This window comes from Adiantum capillus-veneris, chromosome 11 (assembly GCF_014529385.1).
Source record: "Adiantum capillus-veneris isolate H3 chromosome 11, ASM1452938v2, whole genome shotgun sequence".
Taxonomy (NCBI): Eukaryota; Viridiplantae; Streptophyta; class Polypodiopsida; order Polypodiales; family Pteridaceae; genus Adiantum; species Adiantum capillus-veneris.
The window spans coordinates 93,965,977-93,987,019 of NC_140941.1; the positions used below are offsets into that span (position 1 = coordinate 93,965,977).

The 21,043-nt window shown below is 45.1% G+C and overlaps 1 protein-coding gene across 1 annotated transcript; it reads right to left on the reverse strand.

The window, feature by feature from the left end:
* Positions 1-585: 585 nt before the first annotated feature.
* LOC147447667 (red chlorophyll catabolite reductase-like) lies at positions 586-15,720 on the reverse strand. Its single transcript, XM_086523393.1, has 2 exons — positions 15,369-15,720; positions 586-1,643 (listed from the first exon to the last, which is right to left on the reverse strand). Exons 1-2 carry the CDS (start codon positions 15,594-15,596, stop codon positions 1,017-1,019), a joined length of 855 nt encoding a protein of 284 aa, XP_086379519.1. The 5' UTR covers positions 15,597-15,720; the 3' UTR covers positions 586-1,016.
* Positions 15,721-21,043: the final 5,323 nt, after the last annotated feature.

Here is a 21,043-nt window from a genome sequence, read left to right on the forward strand (position 1 = left end):
ATTGAGAGCAAGCCCAAGAGCTCAATTTCTTGCATAAGCAAGCTCTAAAGCACTCAAGAGCTTAATCTCTCACATGTGCATACTTAAAGCAGTTGTCACAAACCCAAATGCAGGTACCTTTTTTCAAGCTAGAATAGTCCAACCCCACATTTTAAATAAGCAACAACCCCTTTCTTTGAAACTATCCTTTTCAAGCTCTTTCAAGAATAGCCTATGACATTGAAAAGTCAACGAGTGTATACCTCACCGTTCAAAGTTATAAACTCTTATGCACCTTTGAAATTGCGCCAAGTATCCCACCAATTAAACTTGACAAACATCCATCTATATAAATGGATCCCCAAGAGATTGTTAGCTGCCCTAATAAGACCCAAGAGGTTGAAGCACGTTGGCAATATGCCTGTAACAATCTCTCTTGAATCTTACCCATTTGTCTTTAGCGTTATAGCTTTTGGAGTAATCGCAAGCTTGGTATGGAGGTTTGTCAATAGGCCTTGTGTGTGAACCATGCACCAATAATTCAAAAGCCTTACAGCCTTTCTGGGGGGGGGGGGGGGCATCCAAGATCATCTTTATTAGGCACAATTCATGAACTCTCTGCTTGATAAAGTAAATACAAGAACGTCTCATGGTTCAAGCTTGGAAAGCTCGCCTGCACATGAGTCAGCTTTTAAATGTTGTCTAAAGACTTTGAATGACGAAAAGGCGGTAAGACCATGAAAAAGGCCCCTAAGCATGGCATCTTCTTCGAGTATGAATGGATTACACCATATCCATTCAAGTTTGTCTTTGCAGCACTTTCCACAATTTCTGAATGGCTTTTATCCGCATATCCACAAGCAACAATAGGATATGCATGTCAAGCAAGCCAGCAATCACCTTAAGTAGCTTGGACAAACTGTCCAATTGTATTGCAACCTTGAATAAAATTACAAACAAAAGCTACATCTGAGTGCAAGAATTTATGGAGAAACGTATTTACAGGTTTTGGTCAAGGCAACACTTGAGAGAAAGCCTTAAACTCCTTTGCGATAAGCTTGAATAACTTTATTAGTAATTTCATGACCAAAGAGTCTAGGCATGTTGGAGCTAAGGTCAATTTCGACGCCCTTCTCCTTAATTTGAGCATCCCTTTCCATCAACTTCCTACTCTCCTCGCCGCATGCTTTCATCCCTTTATGCCTAAAAGCATCCAACCACTTGAACAAGACCTCCTTAGCAGTAGGATGTACAATTTCTTTGACTAATATGTCCAAATCTTCCAAATTGCCTATATTGGCATTGCCACTAGACTGTTGTAAGCTCTTAAATTTGTAAAGCAATGCCGTCGGGGACACCACGCTTCTTACATAGAGCGAGCTCGGAACATAGACTTTGGATTGGGGTATTTTTTCCAAGCCCTTTCTCAACTTTTCTAGCCCCGTGTCCTCATAGTAGCGTTTAAGATAATCCGGATCAAGAACAACATCCTTTCTTGGCAGCAAATCCAAAAGGAGCACTACACTGTTGTTATCATTCTGAATAAACTCGAACATAAAATGAGGAGCATCGATCTCTGGTCCCAGCATTATTATGATAGTGGCAATGTCAAGAGTTCCGGCCGTTAATTTGCAGTGAAGCCAGGAGCCCAATACAAAACTAACCTGCATTGAATATACTTGATGGTGAGAAGATTTGCAAAATCAGTGAACTACAAGATCTCATCAAAGAAACTTGAGATAAAGTCAGCAAAGTTTGATCAGAAGAATGAAGCATTTTGTGATAGTATGCCTTGTAACCACCACAAGGCGTTGTAAAACACACCCCTTGCACATACATGGTCATACCTACCTTACACACACACACACACACACACACAGAGAGAGAGAGTGTAGCTCTAAAGGATGTATGCCACGGATGCTCGCACCACTCCCTGTTTGTGTGTGCTGCGCTGCCTGCTGGCGCTCGCTGTCGGAGTCCTGCTCGTTCACACCAGATGTTCAGGATGCTTAACCTCCACTGGCTTTGATGCTTCAGCTCTCTGCTACAGTTGTCCCTACCTCCTTTTGTTAGTAGCCTTTGATGTATCACCCATCTTTCGTAACTCTGTATCCCTGGTGGTTTTAACCCTAAGGTTTGTTGTATCCATTATGTTTCAGAGGTTTTTTCACCACCAGAGGTAATGCATACGGCCCACGGGCCTCCTGTAGCTTGGTTACGTAATACAAAGGGTAAAGCCCTCCTTTTTCTTCATTAAAAAAACACATACCTTACATAGAAACACACATTTTAACTGACACACAAGAAGCATGAAGTGACTGCAACTTCTAAACTGGGTCTCATGGTTAGTCAATAATAGCTAGTTAGTCCATGACAAAACTTGAGCCAATTTGTGGATTGCAACGGTTTTTGAAATTTTCAATTTTAAGAAAGGATAACTAGCATCGTGCTAGCCACTAACCAGCGAGCGCTAGATCGCAAAGAAGGGCAAAACCGAGTAAAGAAACGCGGCACAGAGGGCAGCCAACGGAACAACAGCATCAACACACCTCCATGATAGATGCTTCAAGCTTGGGAAGGTGTGGTCACAAGAGAAATGAAACATGATAAACGTCAACAGGATGCCTTTTTGTAGCAGGCTTCCATCAAGCCATAGATGTATGCTTACATGGACCTTAATTGGAGCACGTTTTATGCGCAGATTTAAAGTGTGTCCTTGCCAGAACAGAGGCAAACTTTGGACCCACTAAGGCCTTCAAGGAGCTCACTTCTGACTGCACCACCTCTGTTCTCAGATCAAACAAGCGACTCCTAAATAAGTGTGGTCCGAGATGCCTAATACTAAGTGCTCAAGATTACAAATTTCATAAAAATTGTCCGACAAAAGTTCTCCCAACCTGCAGTAAGGGTCCAAGATCCAACAATTTGACCCCATCCTCAAAGGGGCCATCTGGAATACGTTATGGCCAATAAGAAGCTTTAAATCTGAAATAAGAGCTTTTAAACATCTAGCATGTCTAATGTTTCTTGGCACGATCAGACACGTTCTAAAAGAATGAACTTTTGACCTTTCCAAACCTTAACATATACCTAGATAGTCCAAAGGAGTCCTCAGTACTCTGAATCTGATCATGGGAGCTCTCTCCGGACCAATGAAAATGTGCCGTGATCCTAACAACTACAGAAAAAGTATGTCGACACATAGTGACCCACTCCTCAAAGAAACATCTGGAGGTCTCCATGGACCAACCGCAAAGAACAGAGCTGGCTCTCTCTCTCTCTCTCTCTCTCTCTCTCTCTCTCTCTCTCTCTCTCTCTCTCTCTCTCTCTCTCTCTCTCTCTCTCTCTCTCTCAAGAAAGGAGGTTGTATCTTGTCTACAAAAGAGATGCCTAATGGTCTATCATCCAAAGGAAGAACAAAAGCGGGATAACAAAGTAAGGGCTATGTGAACATACAAGTGGCTTGTATGATTGATGAATGTAGAATGAACCACTGGGAAGGTGCATAATGCCGTGTGATGTGACCATGGTCCCCACTGAAAAGAACTGAACATCTTGGAGATGGCATATCATCCAAAGGAAGTACAAAAGCGGGATAATAAAAGTAAGGGCTATGTGAACATCCAAGTGGCTTGTATGATGAATGTAGAATGAATCACTGGAGAGTTGAATTATGCCATGTGATGTGACCATGGTTCCGACTGAAGAACTGACAATCTCTCCAATGTGTGAAGAAAGGCACGTCTACGCTGTTCCGCTACCCTGGAGGAGATTGCAGTATCCCACTAACTACAAAGAGTATGTAGCCCAGTCCATACAGTCGTCAGAATGGTGGATGTATGGGAAGACTGCGAGCCCAGAATGTGAGCGCAATGGGCCTTCCACATGGTCCATAGAGTGATGTTGCAGATCATAGTGAAAACTATATCCCGCCTGGTAAAAGTCCAACTAGTGACCTGCTTCTAGAATCATCTACAGAATGCCTCGTCTATATCCTAAGGAAGAAAGCATGAAGACTCGATCTATCAGCAAGCCCTAGAAAAAGGTGTGTGATCCTTGAAATTGCAAAAGCCATGCAACTGCCCCCAACTATTTCCAGTTTAACGAAGGCACCGCTTTGGGGGTTGTGGGTATCGCATGGGAAGCCTTTAGTTGAGTTGGATTGAGATCCTAGTGAGTGGCTATGGCCTTCCTTGTAGGCTGACGAGACCCCTCTTTCCTTTTTTGGGCATACTGTCTCTCTTGCGAGGAGGCTTCTCTTGCAGGCACGACATCCACCACACCGTCCATGATAGTCAGAGGTATGGCGCGACCAGTGCATTGACCGTGCTTTTCAGCGACAGTTTTGATCATGCATATGGACCCTCAAGATCAACCGCAACATATGCTATTTCATGTGGATGATAATGCATGCAAGGTTGCCAGTTGGCCCTTGGGGTGCAGTCACTAGTCATGATCCAAGTTGTCAGCAATGTACTTTACAGTCTGAGTCTTTGAGGCACTATTTTTGGGTTTGTCTTGCTCAGCTAATGTGGAGGGCAGTTTGCTCTTTCTCGCAGACAGTCACAGATTGACTTCCGATGCCTAGTGTGGCGGAAGAAGAGGGCATTTTTGGCTCGCCTAGAGCAGGATCTATACCAGCTATTCTTGAGTCAGGACTCACGTGAGGCATGGCGGCTCTTTCATGAGCACTCCCCTCCCCCTTCCATTACCTCCACAGAGGCTTGGGGCCAGTACGCGTCATCTCTATACAGTTTCTGGACAGCCACCCCTTCCCGACCCCCCCCGATCCATGCCCCCATACATGTGCTTTTTAAACCGCTGAGATGGTGAGGAAGGCCATTGACAGGATGAGGACTGGGAGAGCATATGATCATGATGGCTTAGTGGCTGAGCGCTTCATGCATGCCAGAGATCTACTAGCAAAGCTCCTAGCAGTTATGTTTAACCGTGCCATGTGTGAGGGCTTGCCTGATACTTGGAGCCTATCTAATATTGTACCTATCTTCAAGTCAGGAGACCCTATGGAGCCTGGGAATTATCGCACTATCATGATCGGACACACATTGGCACGGTTGTACGCATCCATTCTTGAGCAGCAGCTGAGTAGATGGGCAGAGAAGGAAGGGATACGCACAGCCAGGCAGGCAGGATTCAGGAGAGGTTTTTCTACTCTTGACCATATCTTGACACTCAGAGCCATCATTGAGGAGGGCAGATCACATGGGAGACGGATCTATTGCAGCTTTGTGGACTTCCGCAAAGCATTTGACACCGTACCCAGAGCTAAATTGATGCGCAGATTACAGGAGATGGGAGTACCCACAGAGCTCATTTGGGGGGTCATGGCACTGTACAGGTCAGTAGTGGGGCATGTACGCACCTCAAAGGGCCTATCTACAGCGGTTCATTCAACTATTGGGGTGAAGCAGGGTTGCCCGCTCTCTCCTACTCTGTTTGGTATGTATGTGGATGAGGTTTCTGACTACATTGAGAGAGATGGTGATAGAGGTGCACAATTGGCAGGAACATGGATCCCACTATTGTTATATGCTGATGATATTGTGCTGATCTCCGACTCTCCAGAGGGGATGCAACGTCACTTGGATGCTTTGCATAGCTTTGCCCATGAAAGTGGCTTGTCTGTAAACCTTGGTAAAACCAAGGTCATGGTATTAAATACGACCCCACAGTGGATCAGGAGGTCAGCACCCGCATTCACATACAGCCAGGAGACAGTGGAGTATACAGATGCTTACACCTACCTTGGAGTGGTTTTTAGTGGACCAGCATTTTCATTGAGAAGAGCAGCAGAGACTAGATTGACCAGAGCCCATGCAGCATTGGTTAGATTGGAGAGGATGTGTTCACATGTTCAGTTTCAGGAGCCTCGGACAAAGCTCTGGCTCTTTGACACCCTGGTGGCTTCTGCATTGCTCTATGGAGCTGAGATTTGGGGACCTTCATTGGACCATCATGGGAGGATAGGTCGCACTGATGGATGGGAAGACATGGAGAAGCCACTAGTCTCTATGATCTCACGGCTCATTAGAGCCAAGGCTTCAGTACCACGTGCCATTATACGAGCAGAGCTAGCTGCCCCCCCCCCCCCCCCCCCCCCCCCCCCCCCCCGCCCCGCTAGTGGTTGAGGCACTCACCAGATCTGTCTCCCTCATACACCACATTTGGGAACTTCCCAGAAACAGATATGCCCGCCTTGCGCTTGAGTCTTCTCGACAGTTAGCCATGCAGGGAGATACAGCATGCTGGTATGGGGAGATGACATCATGGTTTCATGCGCATGGGTTCAACATAGACACACTGCCCCCCTTCCAGTACTCACTGGATGCACCCTCTCTGACTCTCACACAGTCCGAGATCACCAGGCTCATCCGCCAAGACATGACTCAGCTAGACATCAGGAGGACATGGATACAGCCAGCACAGGAGCTGGGCACAAAGATGGCTCTCTACAGAGAGCATCTTCTCCAGCTTACGGAGGACGGTTTTATGACGAGACCTAGATACATGGACACCCGCTTGTCTCATGGAATACAGTGTGTTATTGGCCAGATACGCACACCTTCACACCAGCTGCGGATCGAGACTGAGAGATACAGCAGAGTACCAGCAGAGGCCAGGACATGCCTCCTATGTGACTTGGAGCCTGAGACAGAGTTGCACTACACATGCCACTGCCTCGTCTACTACGAGATACGCGGCCGCTTCCACTGCTTGTTCAGAGAGGGCTTCGGACCACTCTCCAGAGTCATGCGATACGAGGATCAGAGATGCTTGGGTCTGTTTTTGCTCGAGTTGTGCAAACACAAAGAGAGCCTGATGAGAGGAGAGGCCAGCCAGTCTCAGAGACGGATCACAGACTTCTTTAGAGCAGACACTGGACACCCGAAGGAGCTACTACCACAGGAGAGCTCGCCATCTCACACCGGAGGCACACTGATCGACCGAGCGACCGAGCTAGGGAAATCCAGACGCCCACGACTCCGGAGGACTACACACCATCGATGGAGGTTGCATCAGAGGATTCGGATCACTTTGGCCCAACATGCAAGACGCCCGGGCAGGCTATTGACCATGGAGGAGATTGATGAGATCCGCCAGCGACCGATGCTGGATCTTTTGTGACCTGTGATTTAGCTCTCCCACCTAGCTGGATCTTTTGTGATCTGTGATTTAGCTATCCCACCTATTTGCTTAGATCACACCTAGCTTTTTCAGATTCCATAGCATTTTATTCTGTCATTTCATTTTGTCATTGTTATTTTTGTTACTCTGACTTTGTATCAGATCCACCACATTGTAACTTTCTAGTTTCATAGGTCATTTTGGCCTTCTGAAGACGTTAATATAACATTTCATTTCATTTTCATTTCTCTCTCTCTCTCTCTCTCTCTCTCTCTCTCTCTCTCTCTCTCTCTCTCTCTCTCTCTCTCTCTCTCTCTCTCTCTCTCTCTCTCTCTCTCTCTCTCTCCGCAAAAAGTGTGGATTTTAACCCTACATAAAATCGATTGTAGGTCTTGTTAAAGTTTATAGCATCTCGAGTGAATAGCCCAATGTGATCACAATATTTATTTTGGCTTAAGATATTTAATTTACTTATTTGTCAAACTCTGGGTAGGGCAATTTGCTAAGGTGAGTATATAAACACACGAAGCCCCCATTGTAAGATGTATCAATTCATTGCCAAGTGTGGTAGATTGGTTATGCCATTTCCCTCTTGAATAACAGGTCTTGAGTTCAACTCCTCATCGGCTAGATCTTTAAGGTCTCTTGGGATAGTTTCCTACGACGTTAAAAACTCTTCTTCTTCTTCTCTCTCTCTCTCTCTCTCTCTGTAGGCCAGGATGGTTGGAGAGGTATGGAGAGGCCCTTGGTATCTATGATCTCCCGATTGATTAGAGCCAAGGCCTCCGTACCTCACGCGATCATTCGAGCAGAGCTAGCTGCCCCCCCCATGGAGATTGAGGCGCTTACCAGATCAGTGTCCTTTGTGCACAGCCTATGGGATACTACTAGAGACAGATATGCTAGATTGGCCCTTGAGTCTTCCAGACAGTTAGCTCTACAGGGGGACACTTCATGCTGGTATGCACAGATGACTTCATGGTTTCAGACGCATGGCTTCACCATGGACAGGTTGCCCCCTTTCCAGTATTCTCTTCAGGCACCCTCGCTGTCTCTTACACGGGTGGAGATCACTAGACTCATTTGTCAGGACCTGATCCAGCTCGACACCAGGAGGACATGGATAGAGCCGCCTCAGGAGTTGAGCACAAAGATGGCTTTCTATAGAGAGCATCTTCTCCACCTCACAGGAGATGGGTTTGTGATTCGACCCAGCTACATGGACACACATATGTCTCATGGTTTGCGTTGTGCCATTGGTCAGATACGCACATCCTCACATCAGCTCGAGATTGAGACCGGTAGATTCAGAGGGATACCAGCAGACAGCAGGATATGCCGATTATGCCAGAGAGAGCCAGAGACAGAGTTGCACTACATATGTCATTGCACAGTGTTCTATGAGATACGGGGGCGTTTCCACTGCTTATTCAGAGAGGGTTTTGGTCCTCTATCTAGGGTCATGAGTTATGAGGATCAGAGATGTCTTGGACTATATCTACTTGAGTTACACAGGTATAGAGACACTTTACTGGGGAGAGCTAGAGAGAGGCAGTCCCAGAGACACATTACAGATTTCTTTTCACTAGATATGGGACAGCCAGAGGAGCAGCCACCACTGCAGAGCTCGTCCCACACTCATTCGACCACTACTGGCACTCTCATCGACCGAGCATTGGAGCTACAGAGATACAGACGACCGCGACTGAGGAGAGGAGCTACACAGCATCGACGGAGACTACAACAGAAGATTCGAGCCATACTCTCTCGACATCCAGAGTGCAGATGAGGATGGATCCTCACCATTTCTTCCATCTTTGTTTCACACACTGTTACATCCAGTTTACCGGGTACCTATTGTATCAGCTGCTACACCCACGTAGTTTTAGATTGTAGTAGTAGTAGTAGTATTTTGTTCCACTTCTAGTTCTTTTCTAGTTCTTTTGTACCCAGACATGGTATTAGATTCACTATTTTGTAACTGATTGGTCTCATAGGTCATTTTGGCCTTTTGAAGATGTTAATATAACATTTCATTTCTCTCTCTCTCTCTCTCTCTCTCTCTCTCTCTCTCTCTCTCTCTCTCTCTCTCTCTCTCTCTCTCTCTCTCTCTCTCTCTCTCTCTCTCTCTCTCTCTCTCTCTCTCCGTTGCTCTATGCTTCCACATCGTCGATGTCACAAACTGGTGACGTGGCTGCCCAGTACACTGCCCCTTGGCAATGGACCCCCGGGAAAGTCTGGCAAATGCTGACGTGGTTGGCTGCCGGAATTTGCGGCGCATTTCACAAGCTGGCTGACATGTGGCAGGCTGTACGGACGTCCGCGTTTGCGGCGGAATTTGCAGCAGCACGAAAAGCAGGCGGCAGTTTTTGCTTTGCTTTATCTACACAAATTGGAGAGAGAGAGAGAGAGAGAGAGAGAGAGAGAGAGAGAGAGAGAGAGAGAGAGAGAGAGAGAGAGAGAGAGCTCCTTTGCTTTCTGCTTTATTTCTTCAAGAGAGAGAGCTTGTGAGCGAAAAGAAAGCTATTGCTTTATTTTTGGCAAGGCTTTTGATTTTCAGCTTTTGGGGCTCTGCTTTTGGCGTCCCTTGTAAACCTTTAAATAAGTGGGCAGGCTTCAGACTTCTCAGAGCATCTGGACGCAGAGTCTGAGAGTGAGAGCCTCCCACTCGCTTGTACTTTTGCAACAGATTTAACACAAAAAGAAATACCGAAAGGGGCGCCAGTCTTTGGGGCCAACATCTCTAGGCACGGAACTCCGTCGGGCCAGTGTCGAATCAATTGTGAAATGTGAACTATTTGAAGTGATTTCTTTGGGTGTCGCGGTAGATTCTTGACTTGGAGTGTCTAAGTCTGTTACAGTGGTATCAGAGCACGACTGATTTCTCTTCTACAGGGAAATCCGATCCTTTTTACGCGGCACTTATGGCTTCAAATAGAGATCAGCCGACGGAACAAAGCAGAAACGCACGACAAAAAGCAAAAGAAAGGAATTAACTTCCTAGGTTATTTGGGTCGTCAGTCTACTTTTGCCTCGGCCAAAGGGCAGAAGAAGCGTGTGCGGTTTGAAGGATTACCTAGTTCTTCTTCTTCTGTTGAGAGTTCTTCTGGCTCTTCCGATTCGAGCGAAGAAGACAGAAAAGGCAAAAAGCGAAGTAAAAAGCAAAAGGGCAAGAAAAAGGCAAAGAAGTCTAAATCTCGCCCATTTTCAGACAGTTCTTCAGAGGACTCGTCTTTAAATAGTTCGGACTCTGATGACCGCAGATTCTATTCAAAGAAGAAAAATTTTTACAAAGCCACCCAGTATGACTTTCTGGAAGATAAAAGCAAGAAAGTCCGAGAGTTCAAAGAAGGTGGACAATCAGTTAAATTTAACACTTTCTCTGATTTTAGAGATGCTTCGAAGGCTTTGGCCTTCATACAACAGTTTGACATAGCTTTCTCTGGAGGGCGTTACTCAAAGCACTCCAAGATTCGGAGGGCTACTTCCTATTTCAAGGGAAATGCTCAAACTTGGTGGTCCACGCTTCTATTGAACAAGAAAGCGCCAGTTAAATGGCTGAAATTTAAAAGGCTTTTTATTTCTTCTTGGCTGACTCGAGAGTACGAACGCAACATACGAACTGCTTGGAATCATCTTCAGATGACCAAGAAGGATACTTTGGACGCATATTGCGAGAGATTCTGGAGCTCTTTTCTACCAGCCTCTTCATTTAAGAAGATCTCGTTCAAAGAGCAAATTGAGCGGTTTACCTTGGGACTTCTTACAGAGATCCGAGATCACTGCTTAGAACAAAAGTCTGATTCCATTCAGGAATTAATGAGTGATGCGAAACGGGGTTTTGCCATTCACTCTAGCAGTTTGACATACCCCACAGATGAAATCATGACACAAAGGAATGAACAGACTTCGAACAATGAAAATAGAAAGAAGAGTAACCCAACAAAGAAAGAAAAGGATGCAAGAGCAGATTTCCGATTCCTAGGATCCATGATATACTTGACAGATTACATGGATCCATGAAATCTGTTCTTAATGCCAACAAAGTACTTCACCGTATTGCTCTCCAGTGTTGTTTGTTTTGAAGAAAGACGGATCTTGGAGAATGTTCATCGATCATAGAGCTCTCAACAAAATCACCATCAAGAATAGATTTCCGATTCCTAGGATCCATGATATACTTGATAGATTACAGGGATCCTCGTGCTTTAGCAGGATCGATTTGAAGAGCGGATATCATTAGATCCGAGTCGCGCCGGGAGACGTCTACAAGACAACCTTTCGGATGACTTTTGGGTTATTTGAGTTTTTGGTAATGCCTTTTGGCTTAACCAATGCTCCTGCGACATTTAACCAGATGATAGACAGGATTTTTTGAGAGTACAAACTATTTGTTGGCATTTTCTTTGACGATATCATTGTTTTCTCCAAGGGTGAGGCAGAACATAGACAACATCTGCTTCAGGTCTTTCAGGCATTACGAGATCACAAGTTGGTGATTAATGCGAAGAAAAGTAAATTTTTCCTACCAGAGATACACTTTTTGGGACACATTGGGTCAGCAGCAGGAGTGCAGATGGACCCGGCCAAGATAGCGACTATCCGTGATTGGCTTGATTTGAAGAATGTCCATGAAGTTAGAAACTTCTTGGGCTTCGCACTACAGGCGGTTCATTAGAAAGTTTGCAGAGGTTGCTTCCCCTTTGAATATTTGACACAAAAAGGAGTCCCTTTCTCGTGGGGACCCAAAGGGGTGACTGCCTTTCAAACTTTGGAAGAGAATTGACTACGGGACCAGTTTTGACTTTGCCGGACTTGCAGAAGTCATTTGAAGTATATTGTGATGCTTGTGGTCGTAGTCTGGGTGCTGTCTTAATGCAAGAAGGCCATGTCATTGCTTACGAGAGCCGATTGTTCTCAAGGCAAGAATTGACAGCACAGATTTATGAGAAAGAGCTTTTGGCGGTTATCCATGCTCTTACTCAATGGCGGCACTATCTACTCGGAGCGGATTTTATTGTCTTTACAGACCATCAGAGTTTACGCTACTTCTTGTCACAGAAGCAGCTATCGGAAAAGCAGATGCACTGGGCAAACATCTTGTCACAGTTTCACTTCCATTGTCCATGTTCAGGGACGGAAGAAATTGGTGGCAGATGCTTTATCTCGGAAGCAGTTGGTTCTGGCTATTTCCGCGATACATCATAGGAGCTTCGAGGACATGGCCGATCAGTATGCCACAGATACAGATTTCGCAGATATTTTTACAAAGATACAGGATGGGGAGATAATAACGGGATATTTCATTCGGGATGGCTACTTGATGAGGAAAACCATGTTGTGCGTTACACAGCCGTTGAGGGAAAAGGTTATGACCGAATGCCACTGTCCACCTTTTACGGGTCATTGCGGCATTGCTACCACCTTGAAAGGGGTAGAGAGATACTTCTTTTGGCTGACACTCAAGAAGGATGTGGATGAGTTTATGCGCAGGTGCTTGGTATGCCAGAAGGTCAAGTTTGACAGGCATAAAGCACAGGGATTGTTACAGCCTTTGCCCATACCCACCCGCCCTCGGGAAAGTATTGCAATGGATTTCATTTTTTTAATCCCGAGAACACGGACTGGTCACGATGGTATCTGGACTATGATGGACAAGTTTAGCAAGCAAGCTCATTTCATTCCAGTGAAGAAAACAGTCAAGCCGGATCACTTAGCGAGACTGTTTGTGGCCCAGATCTTCAAATTACATGGCATGCCCGAGACGATTGTCTCCGATAGGAACCCAAATTTACGAGCTTGTTTTGGAAGGCAATTTGGGAGAACATTGGCACGCGGTTGCAGTTCTCGTCATCTTTCCACTCACAGACTGACGGGCAATTTGAGATTGCCAATTCAGTGGTTCTAGATTTATTGAAGTCTTACATCTTCGATCAGAAGACTCAATGGGAAAAGTATTTACCTTTGGTGGAATATACCTACAACAACATGGTACACTCGTCGACGGGGAAGGAGCCATTTGAGATTATTGAAGGTGCTACGAAGGTTCCACCCTTCCTAAGCACGAAAGATAAGATTTTTGAAGCCGATGAGTACACGCGCGACTTGGACACGGCTTTTGCCAAGGTCCGCGAGGCTTTGCAGAAATCTCAAGAAAGACAAAAAAAGGCAGCAGATCGTCATCGTCGTGATTTGAAATTGAAGGAGAACGATTGAATGCTCTTACACTTTGAGAAGGCACGCTTGAAAAAGAAAAAGGGAAAGGAGAGGCTTTTTCCAAAGCTTAGTATGCGAAACTACGGACCTTTCCAAATCTCCAAAAAGATAAATGATGTCTCCTTCCGACTGAAGCTGCCGAAAACTTGGAGGATTCACAATGCTTTTCATGTGAGTCTCCTGCGGCCTTTTAGAGGCGATGTGCCCAAAGATGGGGAGCCTCATCAGCGAACCGAAGTGGAAGAAAACAAGGAGATCCTTGTTCCAAAATAGATATTGGCACATAAAGACAGAAAGATTGGCACATAAAGACAGAAAGATTAAGGGTAGAGTAATAAGGCGGTTTTCGGTTAAATTCAAGAACTATCCTGCATTGGATGCGAAATGGATGGAGGAGGAGGACCTAGCATATACTCCTCAGATTGTGAAACTTTACCTTGAAGCTTTTGGTTTAGCATAGTCTATTCCAACTTGAAACCCGAATTCAGCTTGGTCGGAAATCTGGTGCAGTGGGTATGCACAAGAGGAGAGTTACTCAGCTCCTTTATCAACAGATGCCACGAATTTTGATACTAGAGCCACTGATGTCTTTTTGAGCTTCAGGGATACTGAGAGCTGACAGTATTCTGTTGTAATGACTTTATGAAATGGAATTCCCGATAATATGATACTGATTTGTTCTTGACTTGTTTTGAGTGCAGGAACTAATAGACGAAATGACTGCAGCATTTGGTCTGAATGATCTCGATAGACATAGTTGCAATAGGGATTAGTCAATCGGGCATCTATGAGGTCCTGAGTGGATCTGGATGCAATTGCTATTTGCATCGCCGATAAATCACCCCTCTCTTGCACAATAAAGTCATTTAAGCATTCAAGCATGTGAACCACCTCTTAAGTCATTTTAATAATAAGTGACATTTAGAGCATTATTTTCCCAAATAATAGTCTCCTTTTGGCTGCTCGACCCAGTATTATTTGGGTAGATAAGTGACCTTGGAGTCATCCCTTAAGGAGGAGGAAGCAAAAGAAGTCACGACCACAACACCAAGTTCCAAGGTACCCGCTGGACTCAGCATTTGTAGGCTCTCCCTCCAGCGTTTTACAGCCCAGCATCACCAGCATTTCAGATCAGACCAGCCTTTTCTGCTTCAGCATTTCAGATCATATCAGCGTTTTTTGATTCAGCCTCAGATCAGTTCAGTGTTTTTCAGATTCACATCAGATCAGCGTTTTCTTTTAGCTCGGATCTAGTACTACGCACAAACACAAGGTTACTAAGTCTCAAAACCCCGAAACAGACGAAACCACGAAATGTTTCATGTCACACTGACTTAGAAGCCATGGGAGATCACAAAGATTGCTACAGCCTTTTATAGCACCCTGTTGTCGATAGAGGAGCCTTCAACAGGCATGGATGCTTGCCGAGCAAAGGTTTGGGTTCATGTTAGATGGGGAGTCATTGAGGGTATGCATGCTAAGTTGGAGCCGTCCCTTATCATATTGAGATGTTGGATGCTTTAAGGGCTTTTTCACAATGGATGGTGAGGATGGCCTTAACCCTAGATGGATGATAAGGATGGCCTTAACCCTAACATATTCTTGATACATTGGGAGCTTCTTGGCTGTGGTTTGTGCAGTGGTGTTCAACATGTGATGGACACAGGTGTGATGCCATAGAGTTTATCGAGTTTCTCATAAGGAATTAAAGCACACACAAAAACACGAAAGTAAGGACCCACCAAGGGGAAGGCTAACGCCCACTCAATCAGACAATAACTTCAACTCAATCACTCAATGACGCATGCCTAACTGCTTCAAAAATACACTCTTTCTTGAAGATAACGTTTTTTTCAGATGCACCCACAAAAGCCTTCCCCACCAACTATTAGACCAGGCAAGGCATCTCGCTTTTGAATGATCATCAAACACGTTGGTGCCACCATCTTATGGCTCCTGGATCCTACTCCTTAAGTGACCCAACCAATGAAAAGCATCAAGAGCTCTGTTTGGCAATAAAGAAATACCTGGCCTTTATCTTTGCCAGCACGCAAGACCACAGAGCCTTCAGCAGTTTGCTTGGAGTTTCTGAAGAGGGTAACATCAGGGGGGGTACGGCTGGCACAAAGCAAAGGCCCCAACTCCTCGTCGATGGTCTCTGAGATGCTGCCCATCAGCCTCGCAGCAGCTTCTGACAAAAAAGGGAAGTGCAGCCATGACGCACCTTTGCCTGCTTTGTTTGATCCATTCTCCATTTACTTACTCTCTCTCTCATGTCAGCTCGGAGACTCTAGAGTCTAGAGGTGCAGGTCGCGGCAAATTTTGACCCTCATTGTGTGTTTGTGTGTGTGTGAGAGAGAGAGAGAGAGAGTGAGAGAGAGTGTTACAAAGAAAACGAAAAGTGTTTGTGTGTGTGTGTGTGTGTGAGAAAGAGAGAGAGAGAGAGAGAGAGAGCAAGAACGTGCCGTGCATTAGATCTAACGTGCCTGCCCGTCACTTTCAAGTTTGAAAAGGGGGGGGGGGGGGCCAATGGTGCACACTTGCACAATCGATATGGGCCAAAACAAATTGGGCGGTCGGTTGTGTCTAGTGCTAGAAACAAGGTGAGGAGTCTGAGGACTCACGATGGCCTCTTGAAGGTAAAAAAGGGGGGGGGGGGAGATTTATCGAAGGTAGGTCTTAATCAGTGTTGCAATTGTATTGTTTTAATATAAAATTATATTGTTCATATATAGGTAAAATAAAAAGATTCATTTAATATTATAAAATTTAAATAACATTTAAGGTAAGTCTCGATCAAGCCATTTTTTCATTTTCTTCTAATCGATATTCGCTATTGCACATCAGTATTTTGAAACAAAATAAAACAAAAAAGAAGTAAAATAAAAAGATACATTAAAAATCAAAACAAAAGAATATTTTAATGCTTTCAAATAAGCATAGAAAATAATTAAACAATTTAGTGAAATGATTTTTTTTTTAATCCTAAAATGAGAGAATCATTTATCAATACCTCAGTGTTTGAGAAAGGTGTGTCTGAACTTAGGTTTAAGTCGATTGAAAATCGAGATTAGCCTAGTATTTCCATTTTGTATTTGTATAAGGAGGAAACTTGCCGCTTAAACAAAAAGACTTTCTCGAAGACTTCATTATAAGATCAAATTCTTATAAATATTTTGTTTAATGTTTTGATCTCTAAAGTCATTTTGAAGCATGTAGCCAAAGTAGACAAAGTAACTGCTGCCTTGAAAAATAGCTTTCTATTCCTAAGTTTTAGCTTTCTATTCACAAGACTTTTGAATCCGTTAGAGACACTTGTCTCTCAATAAGGTGATCTAAGGAAACAAAAGGGGACAACAAAGTTATTTTACAAAGACCATTGCCATGTGGCACTCATCCAACCAAAGAATCTAACGGTCTCATTGTTGCAACAACCTTGCACAATGAACCCTATGGCCTTCCACAGGCCAAAAAACCAGGTCCAATGTATTTCAAGCGGTTGAAATTATAGAATCTCCGATAGATTTTGAGCTTGCCTTCAAGAAAACCTAGATATTTACACAAGTTTCAATGTAATTACCGGCAAAAGCTTCAAATTTTGACCTTAAAATCAGAAAAATTTCAAGTTTGCCCTTATTTTCACCAGTTAGGGAAAATGTATTTTTCTAACCCTAGTTGTGTCTCCAAGCCTCGAACCCACCACGTACCCAATCATTAAGCTATTGTGCATCCATTGGTATGATGTCCAGAGTATACTATAATCTATACTATATATAATTGAGCTTAAAATTTTCAAGGAAGGAGAGGGCATCCATGTGTCACTCTCTCCTTCATTTCAAGAACCTCAAGAAACATTTCGTTTCTATACTAATAGATAATGGGGGAAGGGATTCCGGCCCCTCCCCCCGGACATGTGTCGACAATTGCTTCATCTGGCAGGATTGTGCCCTGCAGCCCAGCGTGCTCTGTGTGTGTGTGTGTGTGTGTGTGTGTGAGATAGAGAGAGAGAGAGAGAGAAGACGGAGCCAATGCCACTCAGGAGCCAGTGCGCACTGCTAGGTGACTATTTGACGGTTGAGTATTCAGGTCGTGAGTGATTTGGCACGCGCGATGCACCACTGGCGTGTTGAGGCTGACCAGGGGTGGTGTGTATGTGTGTGTACGAGGGAGCCCTGCACCCAGTGACACAAGCAACACAGGGGCAGCGTTCGGAAAAAATGTGTCTCAGCTTAATATCACGCCATTTTCAATTTCCAAAATGCCGGTTGAGGGCAAGGGGAAAAGGAGAAATTCCACCCCAAAATAGAGAAAAATAGTGTAAAACCCTCAAAAAGTAGCCTAATTTTCTAAAATTTTCTCTTGGCAAATTCAAGGAAAGGAATTTTGTATGTTTGAAAAAATGATTTTTCCCGAACACTGCACAGGGGGGAGAGAGAGAGAGAGAGAGAGAGAGAGAGAGAGAGAGAGAGAGAGAGAGAGTGTGTGTGTGTGTGTGTGTGTGAGAGAGAGAGAGAGAGAGATTGGTAGCCTCAAAATCCTCGCAGCCTCATTAAGGTCCTCGAGAGCGCAGCGGCGCACGGGCGATTAATAGCACTGTAATAGCACTGAACTCGCAGTGTTCGGGAAAAATGTGCCTCAAGAGCGCAGCGGCGCACGGGCGATTACTAGCACTGGACTCGCAGTGTTCGGGAAAAATGTGTCTCAGCTTAACATCGTGCCATTTTGGATTTCAAAAATGCCGGTTGAGACCAAGCGTGAAAGGAGAAAAATAGAACCTTAATTTTTTTAATTTCCTCTTGGCAAATTCAAGAATGGTTTTTTCCAAATACTGCGTGACTGGAGACTAGAGAGAGAGAGAGAGAGAGAGAGAGAGAGAGAGAGAGAGAGAGAGAGAGAGAGAGAGAGAGAGGAACTCCTAAGAGAAAGAGAGAGAGACACACAGAGCTACAGAGAGATGTTAGCACTCAAAAATGGATCTCAGTTATCGAAAAGTAATAAAGATTAGAAAATCTTGAACAATCCGACCAAAATAGATAAATTAGAAATAGAAATTTTTTAAATTTGATGGGTATTTTGGGAATTTCCACAAATTAGAGGGATTCCGGCTCCCCCCTCCCCCTACACGTGACAACAGCAACTCAGTTCTGGCAATGTTCCTTGAAGCCCAGCGGTGACGCAAATGGACAGCGAGACAGAGGGAGAAAGAGAGACTATCTGAGCCCGAGAGAGAGAGAGAGAGAGAGAGAGAGAGAGAGAGAGAGAGAGAGAGAGAGAGAGAGAGAGAGAGAGAGAGTGGTCACTACCTGGGCCGGCCTCATTAAGGTCCTCGAGAGCGCAGCGGCGCATAGGCGATTAATAGCATTGGACTCGCAGTGTTCGGGAAAAATGTGTCTCAGCTTAACATCGTGCCATTTTGGATTTCAAAAATGCCGGTTGAGACCAAGCGCAAAAGGAGAAAAATAGAACCTTATTTTTTTAAATTTCCTCTTGGCGAATTCATGAATGGTTTTTTTCGAATACTGCGTGACTGGAGACTAGAGAGAGAGAGAGAGAGAGAGAGAGAGAGAGAGAGAGAGAGAGAGAGAGAGAGAGAGAGAGAGAGAGAGAGAGAGAGAGAGAGAGAGAGAAAGCAACAGAGTTGCAGAGAGATGCTAGCACTCAAAAATGGATCTCAGTTATCAAAAAGGAATAAAGATTAGAAAATCTTGAACAATCCGACCAAAACAGATAAATTAGAAATTAGAATTTTTTTAAATTTTGATGGGTATTTTGGGAATTTCCACAAATTAGAGGGATTCCGGCTCCTCCCTCCCCCTACACGTGGCAACAAACAACTCAGTTCTGGCAATGTTCCTTGAAGTCCAGCGGTGACACAAATGGACAGCGAGACAGAGGGAGAAAGAGAGATTGTCTGAGCCAGAGACAGAGAGAGAGAGAGAGAGAGAGAGAGAGAGAGAGAGAGAGAGAGAGAGAGAGAGAGAGAGAGAGTGGTCACTGCCTGGGCCGGCCTGCGCACTTCGAATGCAAGGAGGGAGGAGAGAGAGAGAGAGAGAGAGAGAGAGAGAGAGAGAGAGAGAGAGAGAGAGAGAGAGAGAGAGAGAGAGAGAGAGAGAGTGTGGTCACTGCCTGGGCCGGCCTGCGCACTTCGAATGCAGGAGGGGGAGAGAGAGAGAGAGAGAGAGAGAGAGAGAGAGAGAGAGAGAGAGAGAGAGAGAGAGAGAGAGAGAGAGAGTGGTCACTGCCTGGGCCGGTCTGCGCACTACAAATTAGAGGGATTCCGGCTCCCCCCTCCCCCTACACGTGGCAACAACAACTCAGTTCTGGCAATGTTCCTTGAAGCCCAGTAGTGACGCAAATGGACAGCGAGACAGAGGGAGAAAGAGAGACTGTCTGAGCTAGAGAGAGAGAGAGAGAGAGAGAGAGAGAGAGAGAGAGAGAGAGAGAGAGAGAGAGAGAGAGAGAGAGAGAGAGAGAGAGAGAGAGAGAGTGGTCACTGCCTGGGCCGACCTGCGCACTTCGAATGCAAGGAGTATTTGCCGCTACTCACTGCCACCGCTCACTGAGGACAAAGTTCAAATCAGTGAACCGTGACCGTGACAGGGAGCCTTGAAGCTGGCTTGGTTCCATGCAAGCGTACCTGCGTCCGTGCATCATCACACGAGTATTCGTATATGGCATGTCCGTATGCACTCCTACGCATTCATGAGAGAGAGAGAGAGAGAGAGAGAGAGAGAGAGAGAGAGAGAGAGAGAGAGAGAGAGAGAGAGAGAGAGAGAGGGAGGGAGATTATGGTCTCTCCATTAGTGCATTAGTTGAGCCAACCGGGAGCGCAGTCTCAAAAATCCTCCAAGTTCCAACTAGAGCAGAGAGAGGGAGAGAGAGGGAGAGAGAGAGAGAGAGAGAGAGAGAGAGAGATTACTACCAACGGAGAGCAGACTGTACGGGAAAAATCAATTCCACAAACATACAAAATTCCCTTTGAGGTAAAATATCCATGATTATTGCAATTTTACTCTATTTTTAAAAATTTTCTAAGCAAGTTTTCTCCTTCTCCCCCCTTCAATCGGCTGATTTGGTTTTTCAACGTGCTCAAGGCCTTAGAAGCTGAGGCACACTTTTCTTGAACACTCGAGGCACACTTTCCTCGAACACGAGAGAGAGAGAGAGAGAGAGAGAGAGAGAGAGAGAGAGAGAGAGAGAGAGAGAGAGAGAGAGAGAGAGAGAGAGAGAGAGAGAGAGAGAGAGAGAGAGAGAGAGAGAGAGAGAGATTTCTATAGAGAGAGGGAGAGAGTTCTTTTAGCAGTGCTCAACATTGGATAGCCAGCACTGCCTCCTACGTTGAGGTGATCAACGACGATTGTCGAGCAGACTCAAAACGTAGATTTGATGGTTGATCCTTCAAGACTGAAGTAGATGGATATGGAATTGCTGAGAGAGAGAGAGAGAGAGAGAGAGAGAGAGAGAGAGAGAGAGAGAGAGAGAGAGAGAGAGAGAGAGAGAGAGGCAGCCTCCGGCCGCTGGCCGTACTAGAAGGTAAAACATTAAGATGAGGAAGAAACGCAAGGGCGAGACGTAGCGGCAACCGAGAAAAGGAGCTAGCCGGCATGGTGGACATGAAATCGAAGGAGATGCTTGACCGTTGCCAGAAATTAGAGGAGTTGGCCGATGTGGCCAAGATGAAACTGAAGGAGATGCCTAAGCG